The sequence below is a fragment of the Halichoeres trimaculatus genome, unplaced genomic scaffold (assembly GCF_033239565.1).
Source record: "Halichoeres trimaculatus isolate MK-OKI-2021-1 unplaced genomic scaffold, fHalTri1.1 fHalTri1_scaffold_12, whole genome shotgun sequence".
In the NCBI taxonomy this organism is placed as follows: domain Eukaryota; kingdom Metazoa; phylum Chordata; class Actinopteri; order Labriformes; family Labridae; genus Halichoeres; species Halichoeres trimaculatus.
Window position 1 is genome coordinate 19948042 of NW_027437190.1, and position 21919 is coordinate 19969960.

Genomic DNA, 21919 nt, shown 5'->3' on the forward strand with positions numbered 1-21919 from the left:
AGCCTCAAATGTAAACAAAAACAGTCATTTGTCGAGGGACGCTGTCACCAGCTGCTCTAAACCGCTTGTGACTGTCACCATGCACATGTCACTGCTGTTCTCAGTGCAGTGCACAGGAGAAGATGAACAAAAGTGAGCAGAGGCGCTAATGTAGAAAGATGGAACAGCAATTTATCTGAGATTGGTGTTTGCAGTAGCAAGAGGCATGTAATCAAGTATATGTGATCGTGGTAAGTAGGACTCTAATTCAGGCTGATTTGTCAGACAGAATGGAAGCTATGGTCGATGAGGAGCGTGAGACTGCTGCTGGTGGGAAGGACGGTACACTGTACTGTCAATCACCAGCAGGCGAGCGCAGCACCAGCAAAGGAAGAAAATTCAAGACTTGCTTTAATGATTCCTTCCTGACAGGTAAGTGTACCGGTAAAGAGAAGCAGGGACACTGCAAACCCTATTATTTTGTGTTCGGTGAAAGACCCATGGGTAGGAATAACCTGGATGCCTTGGGAAAAAAATGACTTATCATTTGAATCCGTACACACAGTATGATGTTATCCAGGTTTAAGTTGCATTCTAGGATAAAAATGTTGGGGATTCACTTTTTAGAGAGCCAGGATCACTAATGCATTTTCATGCATCATTTGTAATCTATACTTCCTTTTTTTAATCTAAGAGCATCTGTTTGCATGTAATAGAAAGTGGATAAAATGAAAGCCATTTTATCCATTTCACTTAGCCAGATGCAAAGCTGTTAGAAAATATATATTCTGTGTCGACCAAAATGTAAACGAGCAAAGATTTTGGGTGGGTACTTCCAATCACTTCACCCAAGATTACTTGCACAGAAAAGGTAAGCAACATTTCAAGTGCAAGTGCACCAAAATGTAATTCCAAGCATAAGCCAGACTCCAAGATGTAACCACATATTTTAGGTGTTTATCCTTCTGTTAATTATTTTCTTGTATTCATTTTCTGCATATGAGCACTATAATAATTCCTTAATGAACAGCTGTTTTAACATAAATCAGAGTATATGTGTGTATGGAGCATTAGGTTTGTTCTGGTGATACACCCACCGCTGTGATCACTGTGAATTGGGCTAACTGGGTCATAAAATTGAAATTCTGATTAATTACTGTCGGGTTGGAGTTTTTATCTTTATTTCTTTCTCATTTTATTACAGACTATCAGTGATTCAACAACAGCAGGAACAAAGTGTGTGTGTTTATCTCCAATAACAGAGTCATGGTGCACAATAATCCAAAGGAGTGTAACTTCATTGATCACTTTAATCTCCAGACATGCCAACAGGATTAGTCAGAATATAACATTAATGAGTGAAATGTGTCTTCGGCTCTTCCTAAAGGACCCACACAGTAAGTCCAGGCTTATGCCGTGAATAATTTAAAGGGAAACAGCAGTTCTCTTTATAAGTCCTCCAGTGATGGGACTCAACCTGGACTTGGACTCAGGCAATGGGGACCTTTGGTTTCTGAGGTGTGGACTTAGAATTTGACCCTTACACTGGGGACCTGATACTCAACTTTGAATCAACTACATAACTGGCTAATGCTGGTGTGGCTCAAGTTAAAGGCACTACTCGGCATGTCTATTTATCAGTCATTACTGCTGGCCATTCAGCAACAAGTGATACAACAGGAGTTAGTCTCATTTTCAACTACAGACTCTTTTAAGTAACTGCACATTTTGTGGTTGAGGAAACAAACTCAACATTAGGTAATTGCTCAATATAATGAAGGGACAGGAGCTGACCATATGCTGTGGCAGCTGAAGCCATAACATTTAGCCTTTAGACTGCAAACTTATCTGTTCAAATTTGGTCTGCAAGTGAAAATGCTAAATGAGAGTTGCTAAAGGACCTTTTAGCAAAGCACATAACCCCAGGGCTGCTGGGTGAAGTTACACAGGTGCAAACTGTAAAAGTAATGAATAGCTCCCTGGTGGGGGAGCGGGTGCCCCTGTTTCCCACAGCAGAAAATGAGAGCTGAATTCTAATTCAACGCCTTGGCAGAAAAATAGTTTGAGCAGTTTTAAAAATAGTGTAATGCTCCTGGAGGGAGGAGCGCTGTGTTGTTACCTTGACACCTCTCATATCTTTTCTCCTCTATCCTCACAACTCAGACCACTGTGATATGAAAAAGCCCATGAAATGCCTGCCCTGTAGACGTACCTTATAAATACTGAACACTTGACAATTTCAACAACTTTAAAATAGACTTTATGTCCTCTGTCTACTATTAGACATAAATTAATACTGCAGAAAAGATAGTGCTGTGGCTTTTATACTTCATAAACCAGTTTAGTATTCTCTGAAGCATGTATTACAGCACTTTTGTCTATAGACCATTTCCTGTAAGCTAACTGTTTATAATAACAACAAAAATGCAGGCTTGATGCTGCCTTCTGGTTAGTGAGCCCCAATTTGCCCCCAAAACTTGACAATCACTGGTCTCCAGAGCCTCTGCTTTTTTGCCAATATTACATCATTTTGTTTATTAGGATAAATAATCATGTAATAAAAAAACATAAAATAAAAAATATACATATTTGTAAAGTTAGCATCATGCTGTATAGAGTAGATGTGAAATGCTGAATGAGATCACTGATCACATAATAGTAGGCTCCTTTAACTACTGATTTCATACAGTCCTACCTGTTGCTGGCAATCAAAAGAGGTTCCAGGATTGGGAAAATTAAGCATTGACATTGTTTTACATTTCATTTCTGCAGTTGTCTGTTGCCTAAACAGATTAGATGATACTTTAACACTTCAAACTGACAGGGTTAAGCTAAATCAACAGGTATCGTCTTGTTTTAAACTGCATGTACAGTGATAGTGCGTCTCCTTTTTTAGGTGTACCTTAAACAGCACATAACTATCATAACTATTTAAAACTGCTATGGTTAAAGTGGCCACACCTTACACAGGTTCCTCTGGTTTAGCTCTTTCACCCACACTCTAGCTCATTTCAGCACTTCTGGCATCACCCTATATCAAATATCGACCAAACAGCTGGAGTTCACTCCTTTGCTGCCAAGACTTACGGATAATGTAGAAGTGTTGTCTCTCACCTTGACAGCTTGGTTTGGCTCTGTCCCACTCTGGCCTCTTGCTGTTACCCATGACACATGTCAGAGTGGAGTAGCCCTGCAGCAGGTAGCCCGCCTCACAATGGAATGTCACCATAGAACCCAGCTTGTAGTCAGTACCCATTCTGGTGCCATTCATCATGTTCCCCGGATCAACACACGCCTCTCGCAGTTTTGCTGTCGATCAAAAGAGTGAAGTTTTTAGAGCAGCGAGTGTCCAAAATGAGAGGTGTTTCTAATCAGCAGAGACAGATCCAGTAAAACAGGCTGCAAGGCTGTTGTGAATTCAACACTAGTGGGCTTTTAAAAACAAAAAATAAAGTGAAACTGTATGAGGATGAATCAAGGCTATTCTCAAAGCTTTCAACAAGAAAATAAATAAGTTTGGAGGCTGCAGCAGCATACTTTGAATATGTTTCTTTTCTCTCACTAATACAACCATATCCCTAGCTTGAACACAAATAAATTCTGTGGAAAAAAAAATGCTGAAGCCTGCCCGTAAGGGTCCTCAGAATACCTTTGTATTCCAAATGGAATCCAGTGTAGCTCACAGAGCCATCACTACGAAACGCAAGGTACATGAAGTTAGAAGTGCTCTCGATCTTCTCAGGAAGTTTACTGTCTTGGAAACTGCCAATCAGGTGAGCCGTGCTGTCTTGCCCGTCGTAGATATATAAGAAATCATAGTTGGGCTCAATGCTGAAGCTGTGACAAGTAAAAGAAACAGACAAATGAGAGATAAAACAGTATTATGTTGCCAAGTCAGAACCACCAGATTGTACAGATTGTATGTGAGATCTTGAATGCATAAGGGTTTCAAAATGAGACTGCTCCATAGTGCTAGAAGTGAGTCATGCCAAGCGATTTGTTTTGCATCTCCAGACAAAGAGATAAAAAAAGATATCTCCCCCAAGAGGTGAGAATAGATTAAATTGTTGTGACACTGCGCTGGCACAAAATCTTCCGAGACGGCAATGGCAATGCAGTGTGAAAAGATTGTTTCATATTGTAGCTCTGTATATCAAATCACATGCCGCAGTGAAAGAGAGAGAAACTTTGTTTTCAAAATAATGAGCGTGGTTTATGACAAAAATGTAAATTGCTCAGAGATAATTGTGTTTGAGTTGGATCAAGGCAACTCCAATTTTAAATCATAACTCCATCCTTTCATTTGGGATTCCCAAGAGAGAGAAGCATTGTGCTAACTCTATTAAATGTTTGTTTTGAAGGACAAAGTTGAAACAGAAACATGGCTTCACTCTACACCTTAGAGGAAATGTAGGCAGTAATGTAGAAAGACCACCGCTCTTCTCAAACCCATCTTGGAATAACCATCAAAATTAAACACAGTCAAGAGAAGCCCAGCTCATGAAGTGCCCCCAGGCTCATCTGTGAGTTTCCTTATCTAGTAGTACTGCCACATGCCTAGATTGCAGTTAATAATGTAAAGCTTACAGGGTGAGTATCATTCAGTCCCAGAAATGAGTTGCACTCGTATCAAAATTCTGCCTGAAATATTCTGCATTCATCCAGGAATCTTGTATCATTGCATTCAAGCAAAATGGACAAGAAAAACTACATTTGAGGTGTTTGAAGAGGGACTGCTGCTTCGCCATATCTCCCAGCACACCTGGACACAAAGTCAGGCCCTATGCTTAACACACATGGTCAACTTTGCTCAATACTGTGATGTTGTAGCTGGTTCCACTGCAGAAAGCAAGCAATTCCACTGCAGAACCTAAGCTGCTGTGCATCCACTAAAAACTGACTCCATTCTGTTTCAGCTAGGTTACAAACGTACCACAGGTTTAGGGAAACCTTCATCTTGTAAGTTACTGGACCATGTACTTTGGGGACAACACTATTTTCCTCCTGTCTCTTGTATCTTCTATTGGTGTAACTGTCTATGTAATGCAGAAACTCATAAATTATTCAACTTTTTCCTACAGTCGTCACTTTCAGAATGTATCAAACCTGCGGGGTTTAAAAGTGAATGATACAACTGCAACAAAATGAGCCTGTTTCAAAACATTTTATCCAATCATGAGGATGACAAGAAATTTAATGTTTATGCTACAACTCAAAACAACTCAAAAAGCAAAATTACCTGATGAAAGCTAAAGAAATGACGTAGTCAGAATGCACAGCGATGAGCCAATCACAGTCTTTGCTGTGCGGGTAAGGGTGTGGGTAATTGGGAGAGAGGATAAATCCTGAAGATCCGGTAACATTTCCACCACATGGAGCTTGAAAGACACAAAAAGAAGTAAATTGAATAAGAAAGATGAACATATTGGTGACAAAAAAAGTATTTAACTATGCTTGACCTCATGCAAACATCTTTGGCTGTGAGAGTTCAGCCTGAGACGAGTGCGAATGAGAATTTGTAGGTCATTAAATATAATTGCGTCCATTTCAATGACCTTTCTGAACCTCCAACAGCAACTAAGATCAGATATTGCTGTGGAAAAGGACCAAAATCAGTACATTAGATAGACTATGCCTGGTTTCTCACATGATGATTAAAAGAGCTACTTTTTGGACAGCTGTCTTAGTAGGAATCAGATTTTTCTGATGGATTTTCCAATTAAATCTAACAAAGTCTGTTTCACACTTTGTTGGGTGCTGAACAGGTCAGCTTGCACTGGTTTGTCATGCATAAAAGGTCATAAAAAAACAATAATACAGGACACAAAAACACAAAACTAAGAAGATACTGAGACAGATTAATAATCTTTTATCAGTGCTGGGCATCAGTGCTCCAGTCAATAACTGAAGGAATCAGATTTATTCATCGGTATGCCAGAAAACATACTCTGACTGTACATAGTGCTAAACTAGCTGTCACATTCCTTCCTTTATAGGTGTGAGTAACATACTGATAATTGTGCCAGCCTTCTTTAGTGAGGTAACACTTACTTTGTATGGAGACAGCTGACATTTACATCCATTTCCCACATACACAGACTTCCTTATGGTGTCAAAACATTATGCTAAGTCATAATATCTTGTAATTGCTCTATGAGATCTAAAAATCCCCAACTCTCATGTTAAACCAGAAGACAGGAGCTCAAAAACATCAGAGCTTGGTCTACTATGTGCAATTGTTTCTTTTTATGACCTTACAAGTATTCAGCAGTTGAGCCCTGATGAGAAAAATGTTTTGAGACACTGTTGTGCCCATTGTCTGCATGGGTTCTAAGGAAGACCAAGACAGTCCACACAACAGTTGGCATAACCCTGTCCAGAAAAGAAAATATACTTTATTAGTTCCCTTGGGGGAAATTCTGTTTTTTTGCACCCTGAATCATGCTCTATACACACACATGTACAAACTGCACTTCTGCACATAGACATGCACTGATTAGAGAGGTCAGAGTGATGGTGCTGCACTTTCAGCACATACCTGAGCAGTTGGGGATTAGGTGCCTTGCTCAAGGGCACCCGACAGTGCTCAGGAATGTCAGCCAACACCTCCCCAGCTATCAGCCCAATTCCCAATCTTGGTCTGCGCCTGGGTAATAGTAATAGAAAAACTCCCTCCCTCTCTCATCCTTTCACCACTCCTTCTTCAGTCTGATCCCCCACCTTTCCCTTCATCTCACAAACCTCTCTGTCTCCTCCTCACATACCCCCTCTCCTCTCCAAGTCATACTATCTCCATTTCTCTTACCAATGCAGCTTGCAGGGCTAGGCTGCCAGTAGTATCTATTTTCCACTTGGATGCAGGTGATTCTGCTTTCCCCCTGCAATTCATATCCCGGATCACAAGAGAAGGTCACAGAGTCACCGGGCTCCCGACCTTCCCCGCTGCGACTGCCGTTCATTGGAATACCTGGATCTCTGCATGCTGTCGCAAGTGAACCTAGAGGACAAACATAAGTGTGTGACACACACATATGGGCAAGTACATGCAAAGCATTGGGAATCAATAAACACAGGAGATTACACACATAGACACAAAGATAAATAGAGTTTCATATCATATAGTAGACAGCTGTTAGGCTAGAGCTGCAGTTCAAATAGAGTTAGAGCAGGGAGCAGATTACAGACTGATATCAGTCAAAACCCTGCCATGTTTTCCTAATCAGTTTTCCTAAAGCCCAGCTGTGGAGCAGCACAGAGCCAGACGAATGATCTGGTAAAATCTGATGGATTGTTCAAATTTTCCCATCTTGAGAGAGTTTATTGAAAGATTAAACACACTGAAGTTTATTTCAGTTTGGTGGTGCTGTTGACTTTGCACATATAAAACTAAAATCATACCACATATAAAAAGGTTAAAAAATTGTAATATCACAGATAAATGCTACCATGGTTTGTGAGACACATTGCCAATATATGTCAACTAGAAAAGGTCTGGGCCTGTATGCAGCCGCTAATGATGAAATCGGACCATCTGTACCAGTGGTAAAAACAAATAGTGGATAGCGGGATGCATGAGTCAGACTAACACCCCACCAGAGCACTACATTTAATGGTGGCAGACCCCACCATTACGGGCGCTAACCACACTTGTTGGGCTGTTTAAAAGATGGCAGATGTTGTGCTCATGCCTTACCATTTAAGACAAAATATGTAAGGAGAACAGATATTTAGGGATTGAACAGTTCTTTGGAAAAGCATGATGATGCTATACAGAAAATTTAGATTTAAGAGACAAAACATTTTCAGTTAACAGATGAGATATGGGAGGCAACTGAAGTGTCTAACTGGCAACGTTCGCTGATGTCAGTTTTGCTTATCTCTTACTTTTTATGCGTCTGTGGTGAAACGATTCTTCATCAAATTCATTATACCTTTTAGATTTTCTACTTTGCACCCAAAAACACCAAATCCATTTACTCTGTTCAAGATCTTTAGCCAAACGTTCCGTTTCTTTTTGTTGATTGATTACCTGATAACAGCTATTCCTTTGGTCCATATTCTTGCAACAAAATCTCATTTTTTTCCGCTGAAAATAGTTTCTTGCTCTTTTCTCAATCACACCACCACTCGCCATGTTTATTGGTGTTGATGCACAGTGGGCAAGAGAAATTCGCATTTGTTGGATAGGGGTTTTCCAAAAGGTTCCCCTTACATATGACGTTCTGCATCTGCCTCGCTTTCATGATGCAGTTAGTTAACCGGCCATTCATTTGCAGTTGTGCATGCAGCTAATGCTACGACCAAGTAGGCAGTTCCATCACGTTACATTATGACTAATGGTCCTGTTTGTGCAATGACTGGATGTAGCATGCAGCCCTGATATCACCTATTTTTTCATATAGTTTCTGTAACTTTGAGAAATCTGGAATTTTTTAAAAATTTTATTTCATATCAAAACTAGAAAACAAAGCGCTACAAACATGACATATTTTTAATCCCAAGACTAACTCTCCAGTCTCAGACCCATTTAAGAATCTCTGCTTTTCACTGAAGGCTCACAAAAGTTCACTGTCATGCTGCTGGATCTTAAAACCACTGACCTCACACAGACAGCACATATTACACCCCAAGAATGGACTCCAGCATCACAAGAGCACAATAAATTCAAAGAATTGATTTCTACATAATGCTGCCAAGCCATTTTTCGAGACAGAAAATAAAACATTTGCAAATTCATCATACAATGCATGCATGGGGTGTTATGAAACTGCTTTACTCGTGCGTTTGGAGTTAAAACCACTCATCAGCAGAACCTGCAGACTGCATCAATATTAAAGCAGCAAACATTGAACATTGCACTTGGCATCAAGTGTGAGCCATGTGATCGTTACTGTTCACTGAGACACAGCTGATTACATACCAAGGAGATTCCTGTGGCAAAATTGGTTGATGTAAAGCTGCTCTTATCTTTGTTTCATAACTTGATATTTAAGAGTGCACTAATTAGGGGTTCATATACTGTTAGCAGTTCTAGCGGTTCTAGTGGTTCTTACAATGCTTGAAAAACTATTCAAACACCTCTTGGTGACCTTCATTGGAAGAATAAATGTTGAAAAAGATTGCAATGACACATACTCACTTTGTGTATGTGTACAGTGTTCAGTGTACTGTGTATGTCTACAGTGAATCAAATACTGAGACAGAAATACTCACTGGAGAAGTCAATAGCAAAGCCTGACTTTGTGATATAAAAGTCAGTCTCGAACTGAATGGTTACAACATTGAGAGTGGAGTGGATCCCCTCAGGCAGCAGGGAGCCGCTCACCTCCCTCAGAGACATCTCATTCTCAGGAGGCCCATCCCACACCTTCAGGATGTCGTGGGAAGCCTCAGTGTCAAATGCAAGAAACTGAAGACTGGGAGAGATGAGCACAAGAGATTGTTACTTTGGCTTCAGTTGGCTTTAGTTCAATTAAGTCAGTTAAATTCTTTGCATTTAAAATGAGCTCATCTCTGTTTGATCAGATGCTCAAACAGAGATGAGCTCAGATTATGGTGGTTTGTTCAATCATATTTTGTTGAATTTACAATGATTGAGTTCTCTTGCATCATAAATCTAACAAATACAAATGTTCCTAAGAGGGCTCACAGAGGGTGCTGAACTATGTAAGATTAAACTGTGTTCAAAGGAGAGATCAATCCAGAGACAGTCTGTCTATGCTTTTGGGCACATCAGTTGAGGTTTGGTATCATTAATCAATTTCTTCCAAAGTAAGAAAGACGAAAGCACAGCCTTATCTGAAATCTCATCAAGAGGTGGCCTGAAGCAGCTCTTCTGACAAAGAATGTGTGGCTGACTTTATGAAATCATACCATGTTTACTTCGACCTCTAAGCACAAATGGGTTTTATTTCACAGTAATACTGGGAGCTCTCAACCACAAAAAAAAGCCTCCATGTCCCGAGAAAATTCCCCTGGGTGCTGTCACAATGTCTCCAAAGTCCCTCTCCCAATCATTGTAAATGAAGCTGCTGCAGGCTGTTCCTCTTGATGACAAAAAGCTTTAGAGGAAAATGTTTTATGTCCAATCTAAACTGAACTTTCCAACATCTCATGAAAATATTTTTAGGATGTTTTGATCATTAAACTTTTAAAGTCAGGTCAACTTGGCATGACCTCAGTTCATTTCAGATGTATTTAAAACAGCCCTGATCCATTCAGCTATTTGTAGTGCATGAACTGTGTTTTTATGACCACATCAATCACACTTCTCTCACTCTTATCACACAGAAGAATATGATAAGTCACACTAAGTGCCCGATAATATATACACAATTTTCAAGTACAATGATACTCAACATAATTTAAACACTTTGATAAATCATTTCAAATTTGTAAAACTGGCCAGTCTAACAATATGACGTAAAATGTGCAGAGATCAAGAAAAGCAACAACAGTGTTCCTTCATTACAGACGAAATCATGTCAGAGTGTTAAAAAAACATCTGCTACCTGACAATGTTGCCAGAGCTGACTTCAATGGTCCAGGTGCACCTCAGGTTGTTGTCATAGGGAAATGGATACCCAGGAGAGAGGATACGCCCTGTAGACTCCCCCTTAAAACTGCCACCACACTCAGCTTTGTGCACACAAACAGACACAAACAGGGTTCAAGCTCAAGAGGAAACAGAGACACATGCTCACACAAGTAAATGCTCATACAGTCAGAGCCCAAGCTCACTGAGGCTCAGAGTCTACAATGAGGACTAATGAGTAGGAGTTTTAGCTCTGCTGAAAATGAGCAGTTTTCTTTTTCTAACAGATAATAGGACTGCAACAAGGACTTCATGCCTACCCACAGATACTCATGGATGTAAACCTTTTTTGTCTCTAAGTATGCCTCCAAATGATGTCATTCATTAACTTTAAAAAGACTGTGTCCAGAGAATAAATAGACTGAGCCTTGTACTGCAGGGAGGACACTGTTACAAGTGTTAATGCCAGAAGGACTATCTTTTCATCCAATCTATGTTGTCTCTCCCCTGGTTATCATCATGGTATCTGTGTTACAGAACAAACGGCACTTAATTAATAGGAAAAATTACATTAGACTGCCACAGAGGTGGGCTATAATCAGTATGATAACGCTGGGCCAATGTAAAGTCCTTGACAGGAGCCAGAATCTTGCCCAGGAGAAACAGCTGGAAATCTCATTTTACATTCAGCTGACAGACACTGCCTCACTATTAATACCACTCATTTATTGATCCAGCACTTTTCAAAAGATAATCACTAGACTTGTAAAGCTTTTTGTGGGATTGCATTTAACTTATAACTGCCCACAAAAAGGAACAAACACATGTTTCATTTGAAAAGGCAGTGGAACACAGAGGTGCAATTCAGCACACGCCTGAAAATTTGTAAATCATTTTTCACCCTAATCCATCAGCTCTGCACGTCAGGAAACAGACATAGCCTCACAACACCTTCCAGACTGTAGCGACGTGTAGGTAATAGCTTTATCATTTCTCCGTCTTTCTGCCTCAGCATGTTCTGAATTTGAAAGTACAGCCAAGTCTGAACCTCATGCCCATCACTCAATCTGGTTTGAGCACTTGTGTAATTATGTCTTTCCTTTGGAAAAATGCTGATCAATTACCACTGGGTTAAAAAATATCTGTTTAATACAGCTTGAGACTCAGTGGAACACATTGACAGCTCAATAGCAATTAAGATTGCTTCACAGAATAGTTTTTAAGGAGTCTATACAACCAGTTCTGCATCAGAAATGCAGAGAGATCAATGACTCACAATATAGCATCAGAACTGTTTATATTCTCTTACAAAATGACAAGACGCCTATTTTCTCACAACACAGTTCAATTAAGAAGAAATCATCTCAGGATAAATCCTTGGGATTAACACCTAGCTGAGTATTGTTGACAGTGTGCCTGTTCTGAATGATAATGTTTGCTGCTCGAAAGCATCGGAGCAAGACAGAAAATAACTCTAGGCATGGAACAGGCAGGACCAGAACCTGGAACAGAGACAGAGATATCTGGCTTACAAAGGTCAAAATAATTACCTATACATGACGGCAGGTTGTTGTCCCAAGCCCTTCTCTCCCCAGTCATGCACTTGAGTATGCCACTGCCATGTAAGGTGTAACCTTGGTCACAGCCAAACGTGATGGCACTACCAGCAAAGTGACCCTGGTCACTGACTTTAAAGCCAAACTGTGGCACCCCTGGATCATCACAGTGGGATAGCTCAAAACCTGGACAAGAAAGATTAAGAGGCAGAGAAGGAAAGAAGGGTCAAGAAGGAGATGAGCTACAGACCAACTGAAAATGGAGAGCACAAATGCGTGCAAAAACAGAACTGCTTGTCAGCGTTTAAAGTCCACTGGAGAGCAGCCATTCTACAAACCAGTTCCATATTCCCTTTTGTCTCCAGAGTGAAGAGGTATTGATTGAGCACTGAGAATAATTTCCAGCTGAGCACAGATGAGGGCCTGGCCTACAGTCTTGCTATATTACTTGGCAGTAAATGATTCCTTTTGGACAGAGCGAACAATTAGATGGCCACAATTAAATGGTCAATCGAGTGCGGACACTCACCACGATTGAAAAATAGCTCATCCATTTGTAACACATTGAGGTAATACAAAAGAAATAAAATAAACAAGCTACCAACAAGAAAATGGTGCCATAACTCTAAGGGCTCACCATGTTGAACCTGACCCTGGCTGCTAGATGTGATCCTCTATATAAGGTACTAAATGGAAGTGTTCTGCTATGCAGCAACAGTGGCGACACATAAACCTGGCAGAGCTGATTTATGGTCATTTCTCCATGCCCATACCAGATGTTATGGTAGTATTACAAGTGTCAAGCCCAGTATAAATCTCCTGCAGTTACTGCTCACATTTAGAAAATTACCTTGACTCTTTTGGTAAAAGAATCATGAAAACATGATCAGATTTCATGTGCAGACAAGATATAACTTTCTCAGATTCAAACCCTTTGCCCTTGTGCTGTTCATACATCAGTCAGTCCTTCCCCAGCTGAAAGGGCTATTCATTGTAGCTGAAAAGACCAAGCAAAGGATGCACTTTGAGGCAGATACATGTTGCTTGCTCGCATTATGCCATTTACTTCATGCACATCCCTGGAAAAATCTGAAATTAAAACTAATTACGTGCTACTTAATTATGGGTAATTTTGTAACTGAAAAGGCAGTTTGTAATTAAACCATCATTTCTCCCATAATTATTGTAGTTGCATTTAGATGCTGATGGCAAAGTATTAAGTTGTAAATGGGAGCATGTCCATGATTTATGCTATTTTTTGCAGATCTGTTACGGTGTAAAGCCAAAACAGGAGAAATAATGAACTGAACAACAATGTCCAGCTGTTTTTTGACCTGCTAAAACATTATCTGTATCAATAGATGTTAGGGCCAGTGGCCACAAGTTAACTTCAAACTTTTTGGCTTATGAACTTTAGATATAAAACACCATCTATTTTTACTCAATATATGACTAACTAACTTAATAACTTGCAGGTGAGAAACATAAAATGCTAGAAATTTAAGAGTAAAATGCACTCCCACCAAAAAACTACCACAATGCAGTCTTAATTAAGAAACAGTAACAATACACAGTCAGCAGACTGAAAAGCCAGGGTCACAAAGAGAATCCATCTGTTACTGGCCCTTATACTGCAATGAACAGGCTATAAAAATACCTACACTCTACTGCATACTGTACAGGAAGAGACACACCGTACACAATGCACGCACCTTGCCCATACACATAAAAACGCAAACATTTCAAATTGTTCAAACAATATTTCACACATTTTAACAAGGTACAGGAAGGACGGCATGGGCACTAATTGCAGGAGCGGAGGCCAAAGGAAAAAAGAAAAAAAAAATCACAAAGCGAGAGACAGAGGGAGGAAATGGAGGAAGAGAAATGCCAATTTTCCCGTAGGAATGGCGCAGAAATACCATGCTGTGTTAAATGGATACTCTGGCAGTGAAAGACACTGTGAAGCAGGGTGAGGGTCAATTAAAATTTTCTTTTAAATTCAGCTACTTAAAATGGCCTGGCTCCTGAAGTGAGGCTAAATTCACTCATTTGGAAAAGCTTTAGGGCCCTCCTCCTCGAGGGAAATGAAATGTGACTTACTGTGGTATATGAGCCGGAACCCTGCTGCCGTTGCCTCCTGGTCTGAGTAAAATTCAAGCCAAAGATAGTTGGAGGTGCTGGTAAGGGACAGACCTTGCATCAATGTGCCTGTGAATGTGCCCAGGATATGGGCTGCACCGTCTTTGCCATCATACACCTAATCAGACAGAGAAGTACATTATGGACAGTTTTTGTATTTAGTAGGGATTTAATACATATAATAAAACAGAACAATATGAAGAATTAAATATTAATACACAAGAAAAAGAGCTACAATTAAAAGGAAGCTATTAGCCCTGTATATCCCTAGTTTTATATGGCACCTCAATTGCAAAACCAATGTCCTGAATGGGATGTGAAAATGAGCTTGGAGTGACCATAATTCTCCCCATTGATTTGATCTTGTTCAGCAGTAGTGCTGAATTAACAAAGCAGATTGTAAGATTTATGTCAAACAATATAAAGACTATTAACAGTCATCAATCTAATCCAAAATACTCTTTAATATCACAGAAAAAAATAAGGGGAGATTTTAGGCAATCCAAATAATGGAGGCTGGTACAGTGTTCCGAGTAATTTTGTCAACAAATCTGCTTTTCAATGTTTGTTTGTTCTATTTTACACAAAATGCTCTTTCAGTTTCACACCCCTTATTCTTGTCCAATTCAAAGGAAGCCTGATTTGAAATTTCATCCTTCAATTATCTGCTAGGATACCTTCTCTATTCTGATTATGAAAAAAGAGACGACACATACAGAGCTCAAAGCTCTTCTGTAAAAGTTCTACACAGGTTCTCTTTATTTATTTTTTTCCTTTCTTTAGGTCAGTTTAGTTGTCTAATCATGCTGCTCAACATTTCAGGAATTCACGAAATGACTAAGTCCAAGAGATTACAGTCTGTATTGTTCCATTAGTAGAAACACTAATGGAGGGCTGCAGTACCATGTTCATTGAAAATAAGACAAGACATCTTCAACTAAAAAAGAGTTAATTCTCGCAGTGAAGAGGGATATTCATTGCTATTTATAGCCAATGTGTGGTGCTCACAAAAACTGTGAAAATACCCTTGAGCAAAGAAATAGATCCCTTGCTTCCCAAAGGGATGATGATGATGCTGTGTGACCTTTGCTCTGGCTTTCAAGGCAAAGCAATATTTTCTGCCGGGTGCTTCATCTTAATCCCATGTCATAATAAAAAAACAGGACCTTTCCTTGCAGACTTAAACATTGGCTTCAAAATGACACAAAATGTTTTGACCTATTTCTTGAATAGAGCTTTGCGTTTGTTGCTTATCCGTTTTCTGTCAACACAGAGGACGGCTGTATTGTGTCTTTACCTTGAGGACGTCACCTTGCGCAAGCTGAAATGTGGTGGCTGTGATGTTGATGCCTTTGCCTGTTTGGACTTGTATGCTGTACACACATTCATGGCTGTTTTCATAGCTCATTGGATAATTTGGTGACAAAAGGATCCCCTCGTTGTTGGATACCGTCGACCCACATTCAGCTGCAAGAAACACACACACACACACACACACACACACACACACGGGACACAATCAGTTACACTGCAGGGGCTGCAAAAACAATCAATCAGATCTAGATTAAATATTCAAAATAAGATTTTTGCTTAAATAACCTTAGCGTTGTACATAGGATTTAAAGTTATCATTCAGATGTCTCATTCTGATGATAGTCATTGCTAATTCATACATTTGTTAATCTCTTTAATACTGACTTATCACAAAAATGGTTATCATCTGTAACTGACACATTGTGAATTGGGGAGAAGAGCACTAAATGTTCAGTGTAAAAATATTACAGACGTCATTACTAAGTCCTATCCAGCTGGCTCTCTTGCACCAAGCCAAGACCTAACCATAGAATATCATATCTAAAAATCAAGTATTCTAAATCATCACATTTAGAGCTTATTATAGATTCTGATAGGAAATCAAGAAAGGGCTTTCTGTGCATCTTCTGCCTTGTCAATTATCACAATGTTAAACATGAGAACACAGTTTAATTAGTTTGTTTTCTTTTAGAGAGGGGTGTAACCACTCTAAAACATATTAACATTTAATGCTGGTTGCATACATGCTTTTGCCATTTGTTTCAAAGCACTATTATTGTGTAAAATGTATGTTATTATCACAGTTTTCCAGTGTCACAGAGCCTAAATTGTGTTTCAGTAACATGTAAAGGACTTTATGTACATTACATAACTGCTGCAGTGTTGTCCCTGATCTCTCCTGACCTGCTCTTTGTGAGCCCTTTGTGATTGAAGATAGAGAGATCCCTGTATAGTTTTTACCAAGCAGTCTAATCACTTTCAATCACAAGTCTGAGCTTTGAAGTGTAATCCTTCTTGGTATATTAAATTACTCAGTATCTGAACGTATAATTTAAAAAGTTGATATTTGTAGCTGAAATGTAATTTCCCCTTGGAGATCAATAAAGGATTTCTGATTCTTATTTCTGATTCAGATGAAAAATAAAACTAAACTTTGGCTAGTAGAGTAAATGCTTCTAGACACATCCACAAACAAAAGAGAAAACAGAATAAAAACTGCTGACCACGTACCCACACACCTTGGCAGAGGGGCACTCCACATGCGACGGCCACCTCCCAAGCACACAATCTCCCTTGCCCCCTGTAGACGATAGCCCGTGTTGCAGAAGAACGCCAGAGAGTCACCAATGCCAAATTTGGAGCCGGTGTGCCAGCCGAACCGGGGCGTTCCAGGATTCTGACAGGGTTCAAGATCATACTCTGGAAAGAAGACAAAAAAAAAGTTGCCAAAAAACCCTTGGACTTTATTTAAACTTAGAGCCATTAAGTGTTTGCTAACTTTATTGGTAGTCAGATTTATACCCATTGGACACACCGATGACCGCTCTCTCCTCCTTCAGAGAATCTGTTAGTGCATGTTTGGCATAAGACAGCAACATCCTAGATGTAGAGATGAATCACTTTGCTCAAAAACACTTTATCAGGTTGGGATGGATGCCAAAAGTTTGAAAACATGGTTGTCTAGATGAAGGATGGGCTCCTGAAAAACTAGGCCACCCTGTGAGCAAAACTTTCAAACATTGGCTGTTGGTGGCAGTTTTACTTATTATGTAGATGCAACACAGGCTGCAGAAAAGGAGAAATCTCCCAGCATTCTTCTCACACCACACCAGAATGCAAAATTATGCATGCCTATTGATTGTAACAAAGCTAAACAGTGCTGGAGAGGCCTACAGTAGGATGTGGCCTGATGGCTATGGCAATTTTCCATTTAAGGTCATAAAAGGTTGAAAAAGTCTCATCAGGAAATCTACAGATGCTAATTACAGAGCTTGCAAAGACACGCACACATTCACACACACTTACAATCACTAACTAAATTTCATGAATATTCATCGCTGCATAAGTTATGCCTCACTTCAGTGAACAGCAGGCAAACATTTAGCCAGAACACTCATGCAGACCATCTCACTCTCCCTTTTTTCCTGCTTGACTTTATCCATTTCACTCTTTCTCTGTCTCTCTCTCCGCCCTCTCCATCAACCCCACTCACTCAGTATCACCATCTGTCTCATCGTCTTTTCTCTCATCTTCCCAAAGCTTTCAGTCTCCACCTCTCTCGACTCCTTCATGGTCCCTGCATGGGGGGCCCATTATTTCAGTCCCATCCCCCATCCCCCATCCCCTTCCTTTCCACTGTGTCTCAGCAGTCCTGACTATACCGATCCACATGGTACGCTTTGATGATCATTCCCATCACGATCAGACTCTATCTACCTGCATGACCTCCTCCTCTCTTAATTACCCTCTTCTGAACGACACAGCCTGAGGTACGACTGTGTTCTGCCTGTTTCTCCTCTGACCATCAAAATCACTTCCCACACGTGTCTTTATGTGGGCTTTGAAGGGTTTTTCGCTCTTTTAGTCTCATCATTGAAGCATCTGTCTGTCAGTCACGGTTTCTTCACTTTTGCTTCCTACTCCACTCACCTCCTCCTATCTGCCTTCTCCCCTAAATTCACCCTCTTTCCTCTTTATCATCTCCTCTTCCCATCCTGTCCACACACCTACCAAAACTCTCCCCTCCCTGCTTTCTATAGATAGCTCCTCATATGTCACCATACCTGAGAAGGAGATATTGAATCCCTGCAGCGATATGGAGAAGTCAGAAATGAAGCGTAGCTGGGCCTTGAAGTTCCCATACAAGCCGGCATTGACTGCTGCAGGCCTCTCGGAGCCAGTGAGTCGAGCCAGCGGCTGGGCAAAGCTGCTGTTTTCTGTTATCAGGAGGTAGTCATGATGGTCCTCCAGGTGGAAGTTGTGAAAAGTGAATTGGACACCTTTGAGGAGAAAAATAAGAGAAACAGACAGAAAAAGGTTGAAGAAATAAAAAGACCACTGATATAAATGCACTCACTGAGTATAGAGTATGGGATGCACAGGTGTGACATTTTTAATTTCACTCTGCTCCATGAGATCCAGATATTCACTGTCTATTTATATGGTAGTACACTGGTTGAGGTCTAAAACAACTATTGTTACTATTTTAAATCCATGATTCAACTTTAAACTTAAACAGTTGTTAATCCCCTGCAAAATTAAGGAAAAATTTGGCTCTCTCAAAATATCAACACAACTTATTTCCACTCATTAAAATGTACTTTAATCTTTACAGCAGCACTAGGGGTACACATACAAACATGAATCCTTACAAAAAAATTGGCGTACATGAAGATAAAACATGACGAAAAATGTTTGATAGACGTTTTATTAAACAATGTCAAATGTGATCAAGTCCCCTGTGAAAGACTGATATTTTACTTTCAGCTTGAAAAACAAGCTATAACTGCACAGACAGCTTCTATTTTCACACAGAAATTCAAACCCAATAACATTCTTACATGATGGCCATTTGGCTGCTTTACAGTACAATAAGTGCTGCCATTTCAGTGCCATCTGTTGAATCTGTACAAATACGACTCTATATAGTGTCCTCCACAATGTTTCCTTACTCTAAAAAAGAGACCCAAATGACTATCAGATGAACAGCAAAATTAAAAGACTGAACGTGCTCCTCACCATTGTTTTTATATTACAGAGGTGAAGGCAAATGTTGAATTAATACAAAACCGTGGAGAGATTAAAAAAATCACATTTTCAACAAAGTGCGGGGGGGTTGATAATTACTGACTGGAAAAGTTACATAGCAACTATTTGTTGAGATTAAAATGACTTGCAGTCAACAACAACAAGGCAAGGCAAGGCAAATCAAACAGTTTATAATGCATGTAAAGCAAGGGCTGGCACAACTCTAAACTCAGGTATCAACCCTGTAAAAGAAAACACATATCCCATCTGCTTGAATGTGTCATCAAATCTTCATAGGAAGTAAAATTCATCAAGGAAGTTTTGTGGAAGCGTCCTAGTTGATGACTTTACTTTTGGCATTTGGTACATTAAATGTTTTAACTTCAGGTTATGTAATAATTATAAAGTAAGCGTGGAAGGGCTATAACAACAAAAACTCCACAAATACAGAAAGAAAGGAATCGAAGGAATATCTTCGAAATTGAGAGTTATCATAAGCCACATTCTGGAGGTCTCAGTGATTTCACTCTAAGGTGTTTTAGTTTCCCTCTTCCAAGAATCAAGAGTAAAACCCTAAATACACCTTAAGTGAGTCACCTGTGTGTGGAGTACTTGGATTCTCTTGTTAAAATAAATTTTGATGAGCTTTTAAAATAAACCTCTTTTTTTCTTTTCCACTTTGTTTAGTTTGCTCTTACTTTAGTTCAGCTGGTTTTTATTTCAGTGGTGGTGGAAACATAAGGGTAAAATTCAGGTTGATGCAGCTTAGTAGAAGGGTACTCAGATAAGCTGAGTGCAATTTCCAAAAGAACAAAAATTTCACAGAGAACTGGTTATGATCCTAAGAATAACTGTGAGGGCTTGGATAAGGAAATGTAACTAATTTAATTAGACAAAATACTGGAATAAAGCTGAGGTACAAGAGCTTGCTAAACAGGTGAACCACCAAAATACTTCAGTAAGAAAAAAAATATCTTTCCCAAAGGTTAAAATATTATCCAACGTGTTAGGCAGCCCTCTGTGCTGTACAGCCTCATCTTAAAACACGAAAAAAGAGGAACAACTGTTGATAACGGGGGAACAAAAAAGTGAACAGATTTCTCAGATACTGCGGCCTCCTTTGAAAAGAGAATTGCACGGTTCATTTTTCAAAAAATGATCTTCCTGTGAACACCATGCTGGCCACATGCCAAAGTTGAAAAAAGTCAGGGTATGTAAATTATCTTTGCTCTTGTAAAATATGCTGTACTGACTAATTTTGGAGCAATAAATCGCTGTAATGTTCTCTGAATGTGTGGTGAGGGGTACTGTGGTAATTTATGCTCCTATAATTTGGCTATTGTTAGGGCTACTGAGGGTGTAACGAGACTAAGGGCTATAAAAAGGTGCTTTAACCGAGGAGTGGCATCATGATTGAACACAACCATTTTTTTAACTTCACAAGTATCACAACACAAAGAAGAGATTTTATTTTGTGCATTGTATGTATACTATTAAAGCAAAAAGGTAACAAAATCCTTTCTACCTTTTCCGTGGCTCACTTCCACAGTCCATGTACAGTTCAGCGAGTTTGGGTACAGCTCTGGATAACCAGGTGATAAGATGATCCCTCCAGGTCCCTTGATATCCCCTCCGCATGATGCTGAATAGAAAGAGAAGATAATGACTGATAACTGTTGCAGAAAAAAAGGGAAATTGTAAATGAACCAATAAATCCTTCACCTGAAGGCAGAGGAGCGATTTAAATGAATAATGCATTTGAGTCATATCACATTCTGTCCTGCTATTTTTATGAGTACCTGTAATTCTGCCAACACAATGTGTTTTTTCTCTCGCTCCCTCAAACCTGTCCCACTGCCAGGACAATAAATTATTCATTAATTCAGCTATCCATCCATACTCTCTCCTCTCCTATAGTAACTCGGAGTAGAAGGCATTATCAGAAAACATGATAATCCACTAAATGTACTCACATTTCACAAGACATGACACAGGTGTATGGCTTTATTTCGAATGAAGTTTCAAATTGAGTTTGAATTTCTTCCAAATTGGAACAATCATCTCAGTGATGTGCTCAACAACTTTTCAGGCAGGTCTGAAGGATAATCCCTTGGCATCTTATGGAGTAAAGTAGCTACAGTCGGTAATTGTGGGTGCTGTCATCTCACTTTCAGATCTTTCATGTTAAAAGCTTCATACCCATCAGGGAAAGTTAATGAGACAAATCTCTGCACTGATTGGCTGCAGAGGACCCAGAGGTTAATGCTCGATCCATCTGAAGGTTAACTCGTCTAATTGGATATTGTTCAAACCAGCAACAGTTTTCTCATGCTGTCATTCTGTTTCAAGTAAAAGGTCATTTCCCATAAAGGGCACTGCATTAAATAAAACATTGATAAAATCTGACTATTTTTTCTCCTTTGGTCCAGATGTGAATGTGTGTGAGGTTGTCTGTCTGTGCACATATGTGTATGTTTGTGTCCTTTGGCCTGGAAGCCCTGAGAGCGACATTCCAAATTCCCGGATGCCGTCCTCCAAATAGCGCTGGATGACAAATATTAGAAGCAGAACTTTTGTGCATGCACATATCTCAAAGTTTTGAATGTCAAAAGCTGTTTTGAAGGATCACTGGGACGCCTGAGGCTCC

General features: G+C 39.7%; 1 protein-coding gene across 3 annotated transcripts in view; it reads right to left on the minus strand.

Moving 5' to 3' along the window:
• LOC141800189 (CUB and sushi domain-containing protein 3-like) overlaps positions 1–21919 on the minus strand; it is a 214653-nt gene that overhangs the window by 105935 nt on the left and 86799 nt on the right. For all 3 annotated transcript variants that reach the window (XM_074682596.1, XM_074682597.1, XM_074682595.1), the window contains exons 19-30: positions 20798–20914; positions 18309–18524; positions 16756–16944; positions 15509–15678; positions 14173–14329; positions 12064–12255; positions 10491–10617; positions 9193–9395; positions 6785–6976; positions 5219–5357; positions 3629–3816; positions 3094–3288 (exon numbers count right to left, since the gene is read on the minus strand). In XM_074682596.1, coding sequence (XP_074538697.1) covers positions 3094–3288; positions 3629–3816; positions 5219–5357; positions 6785–6976; positions 9193–9395; positions 10491–10617; positions 12064–12255; positions 14173–14329; positions 15509–15678; positions 16756–16944; positions 18309–18524; positions 20798–20914 — 2085 coding nt within the window. The remainder of the gene's footprint in view (positions 1–3093; positions 3289–3628; positions 3817–5218; positions 5358–6784; positions 6977–9192; positions 9396–10490; positions 10618–12063; positions 12256–14172; positions 14330–15508; positions 15679–16755; positions 16945–18308; positions 18525–20797; positions 20915–21919) is intronic.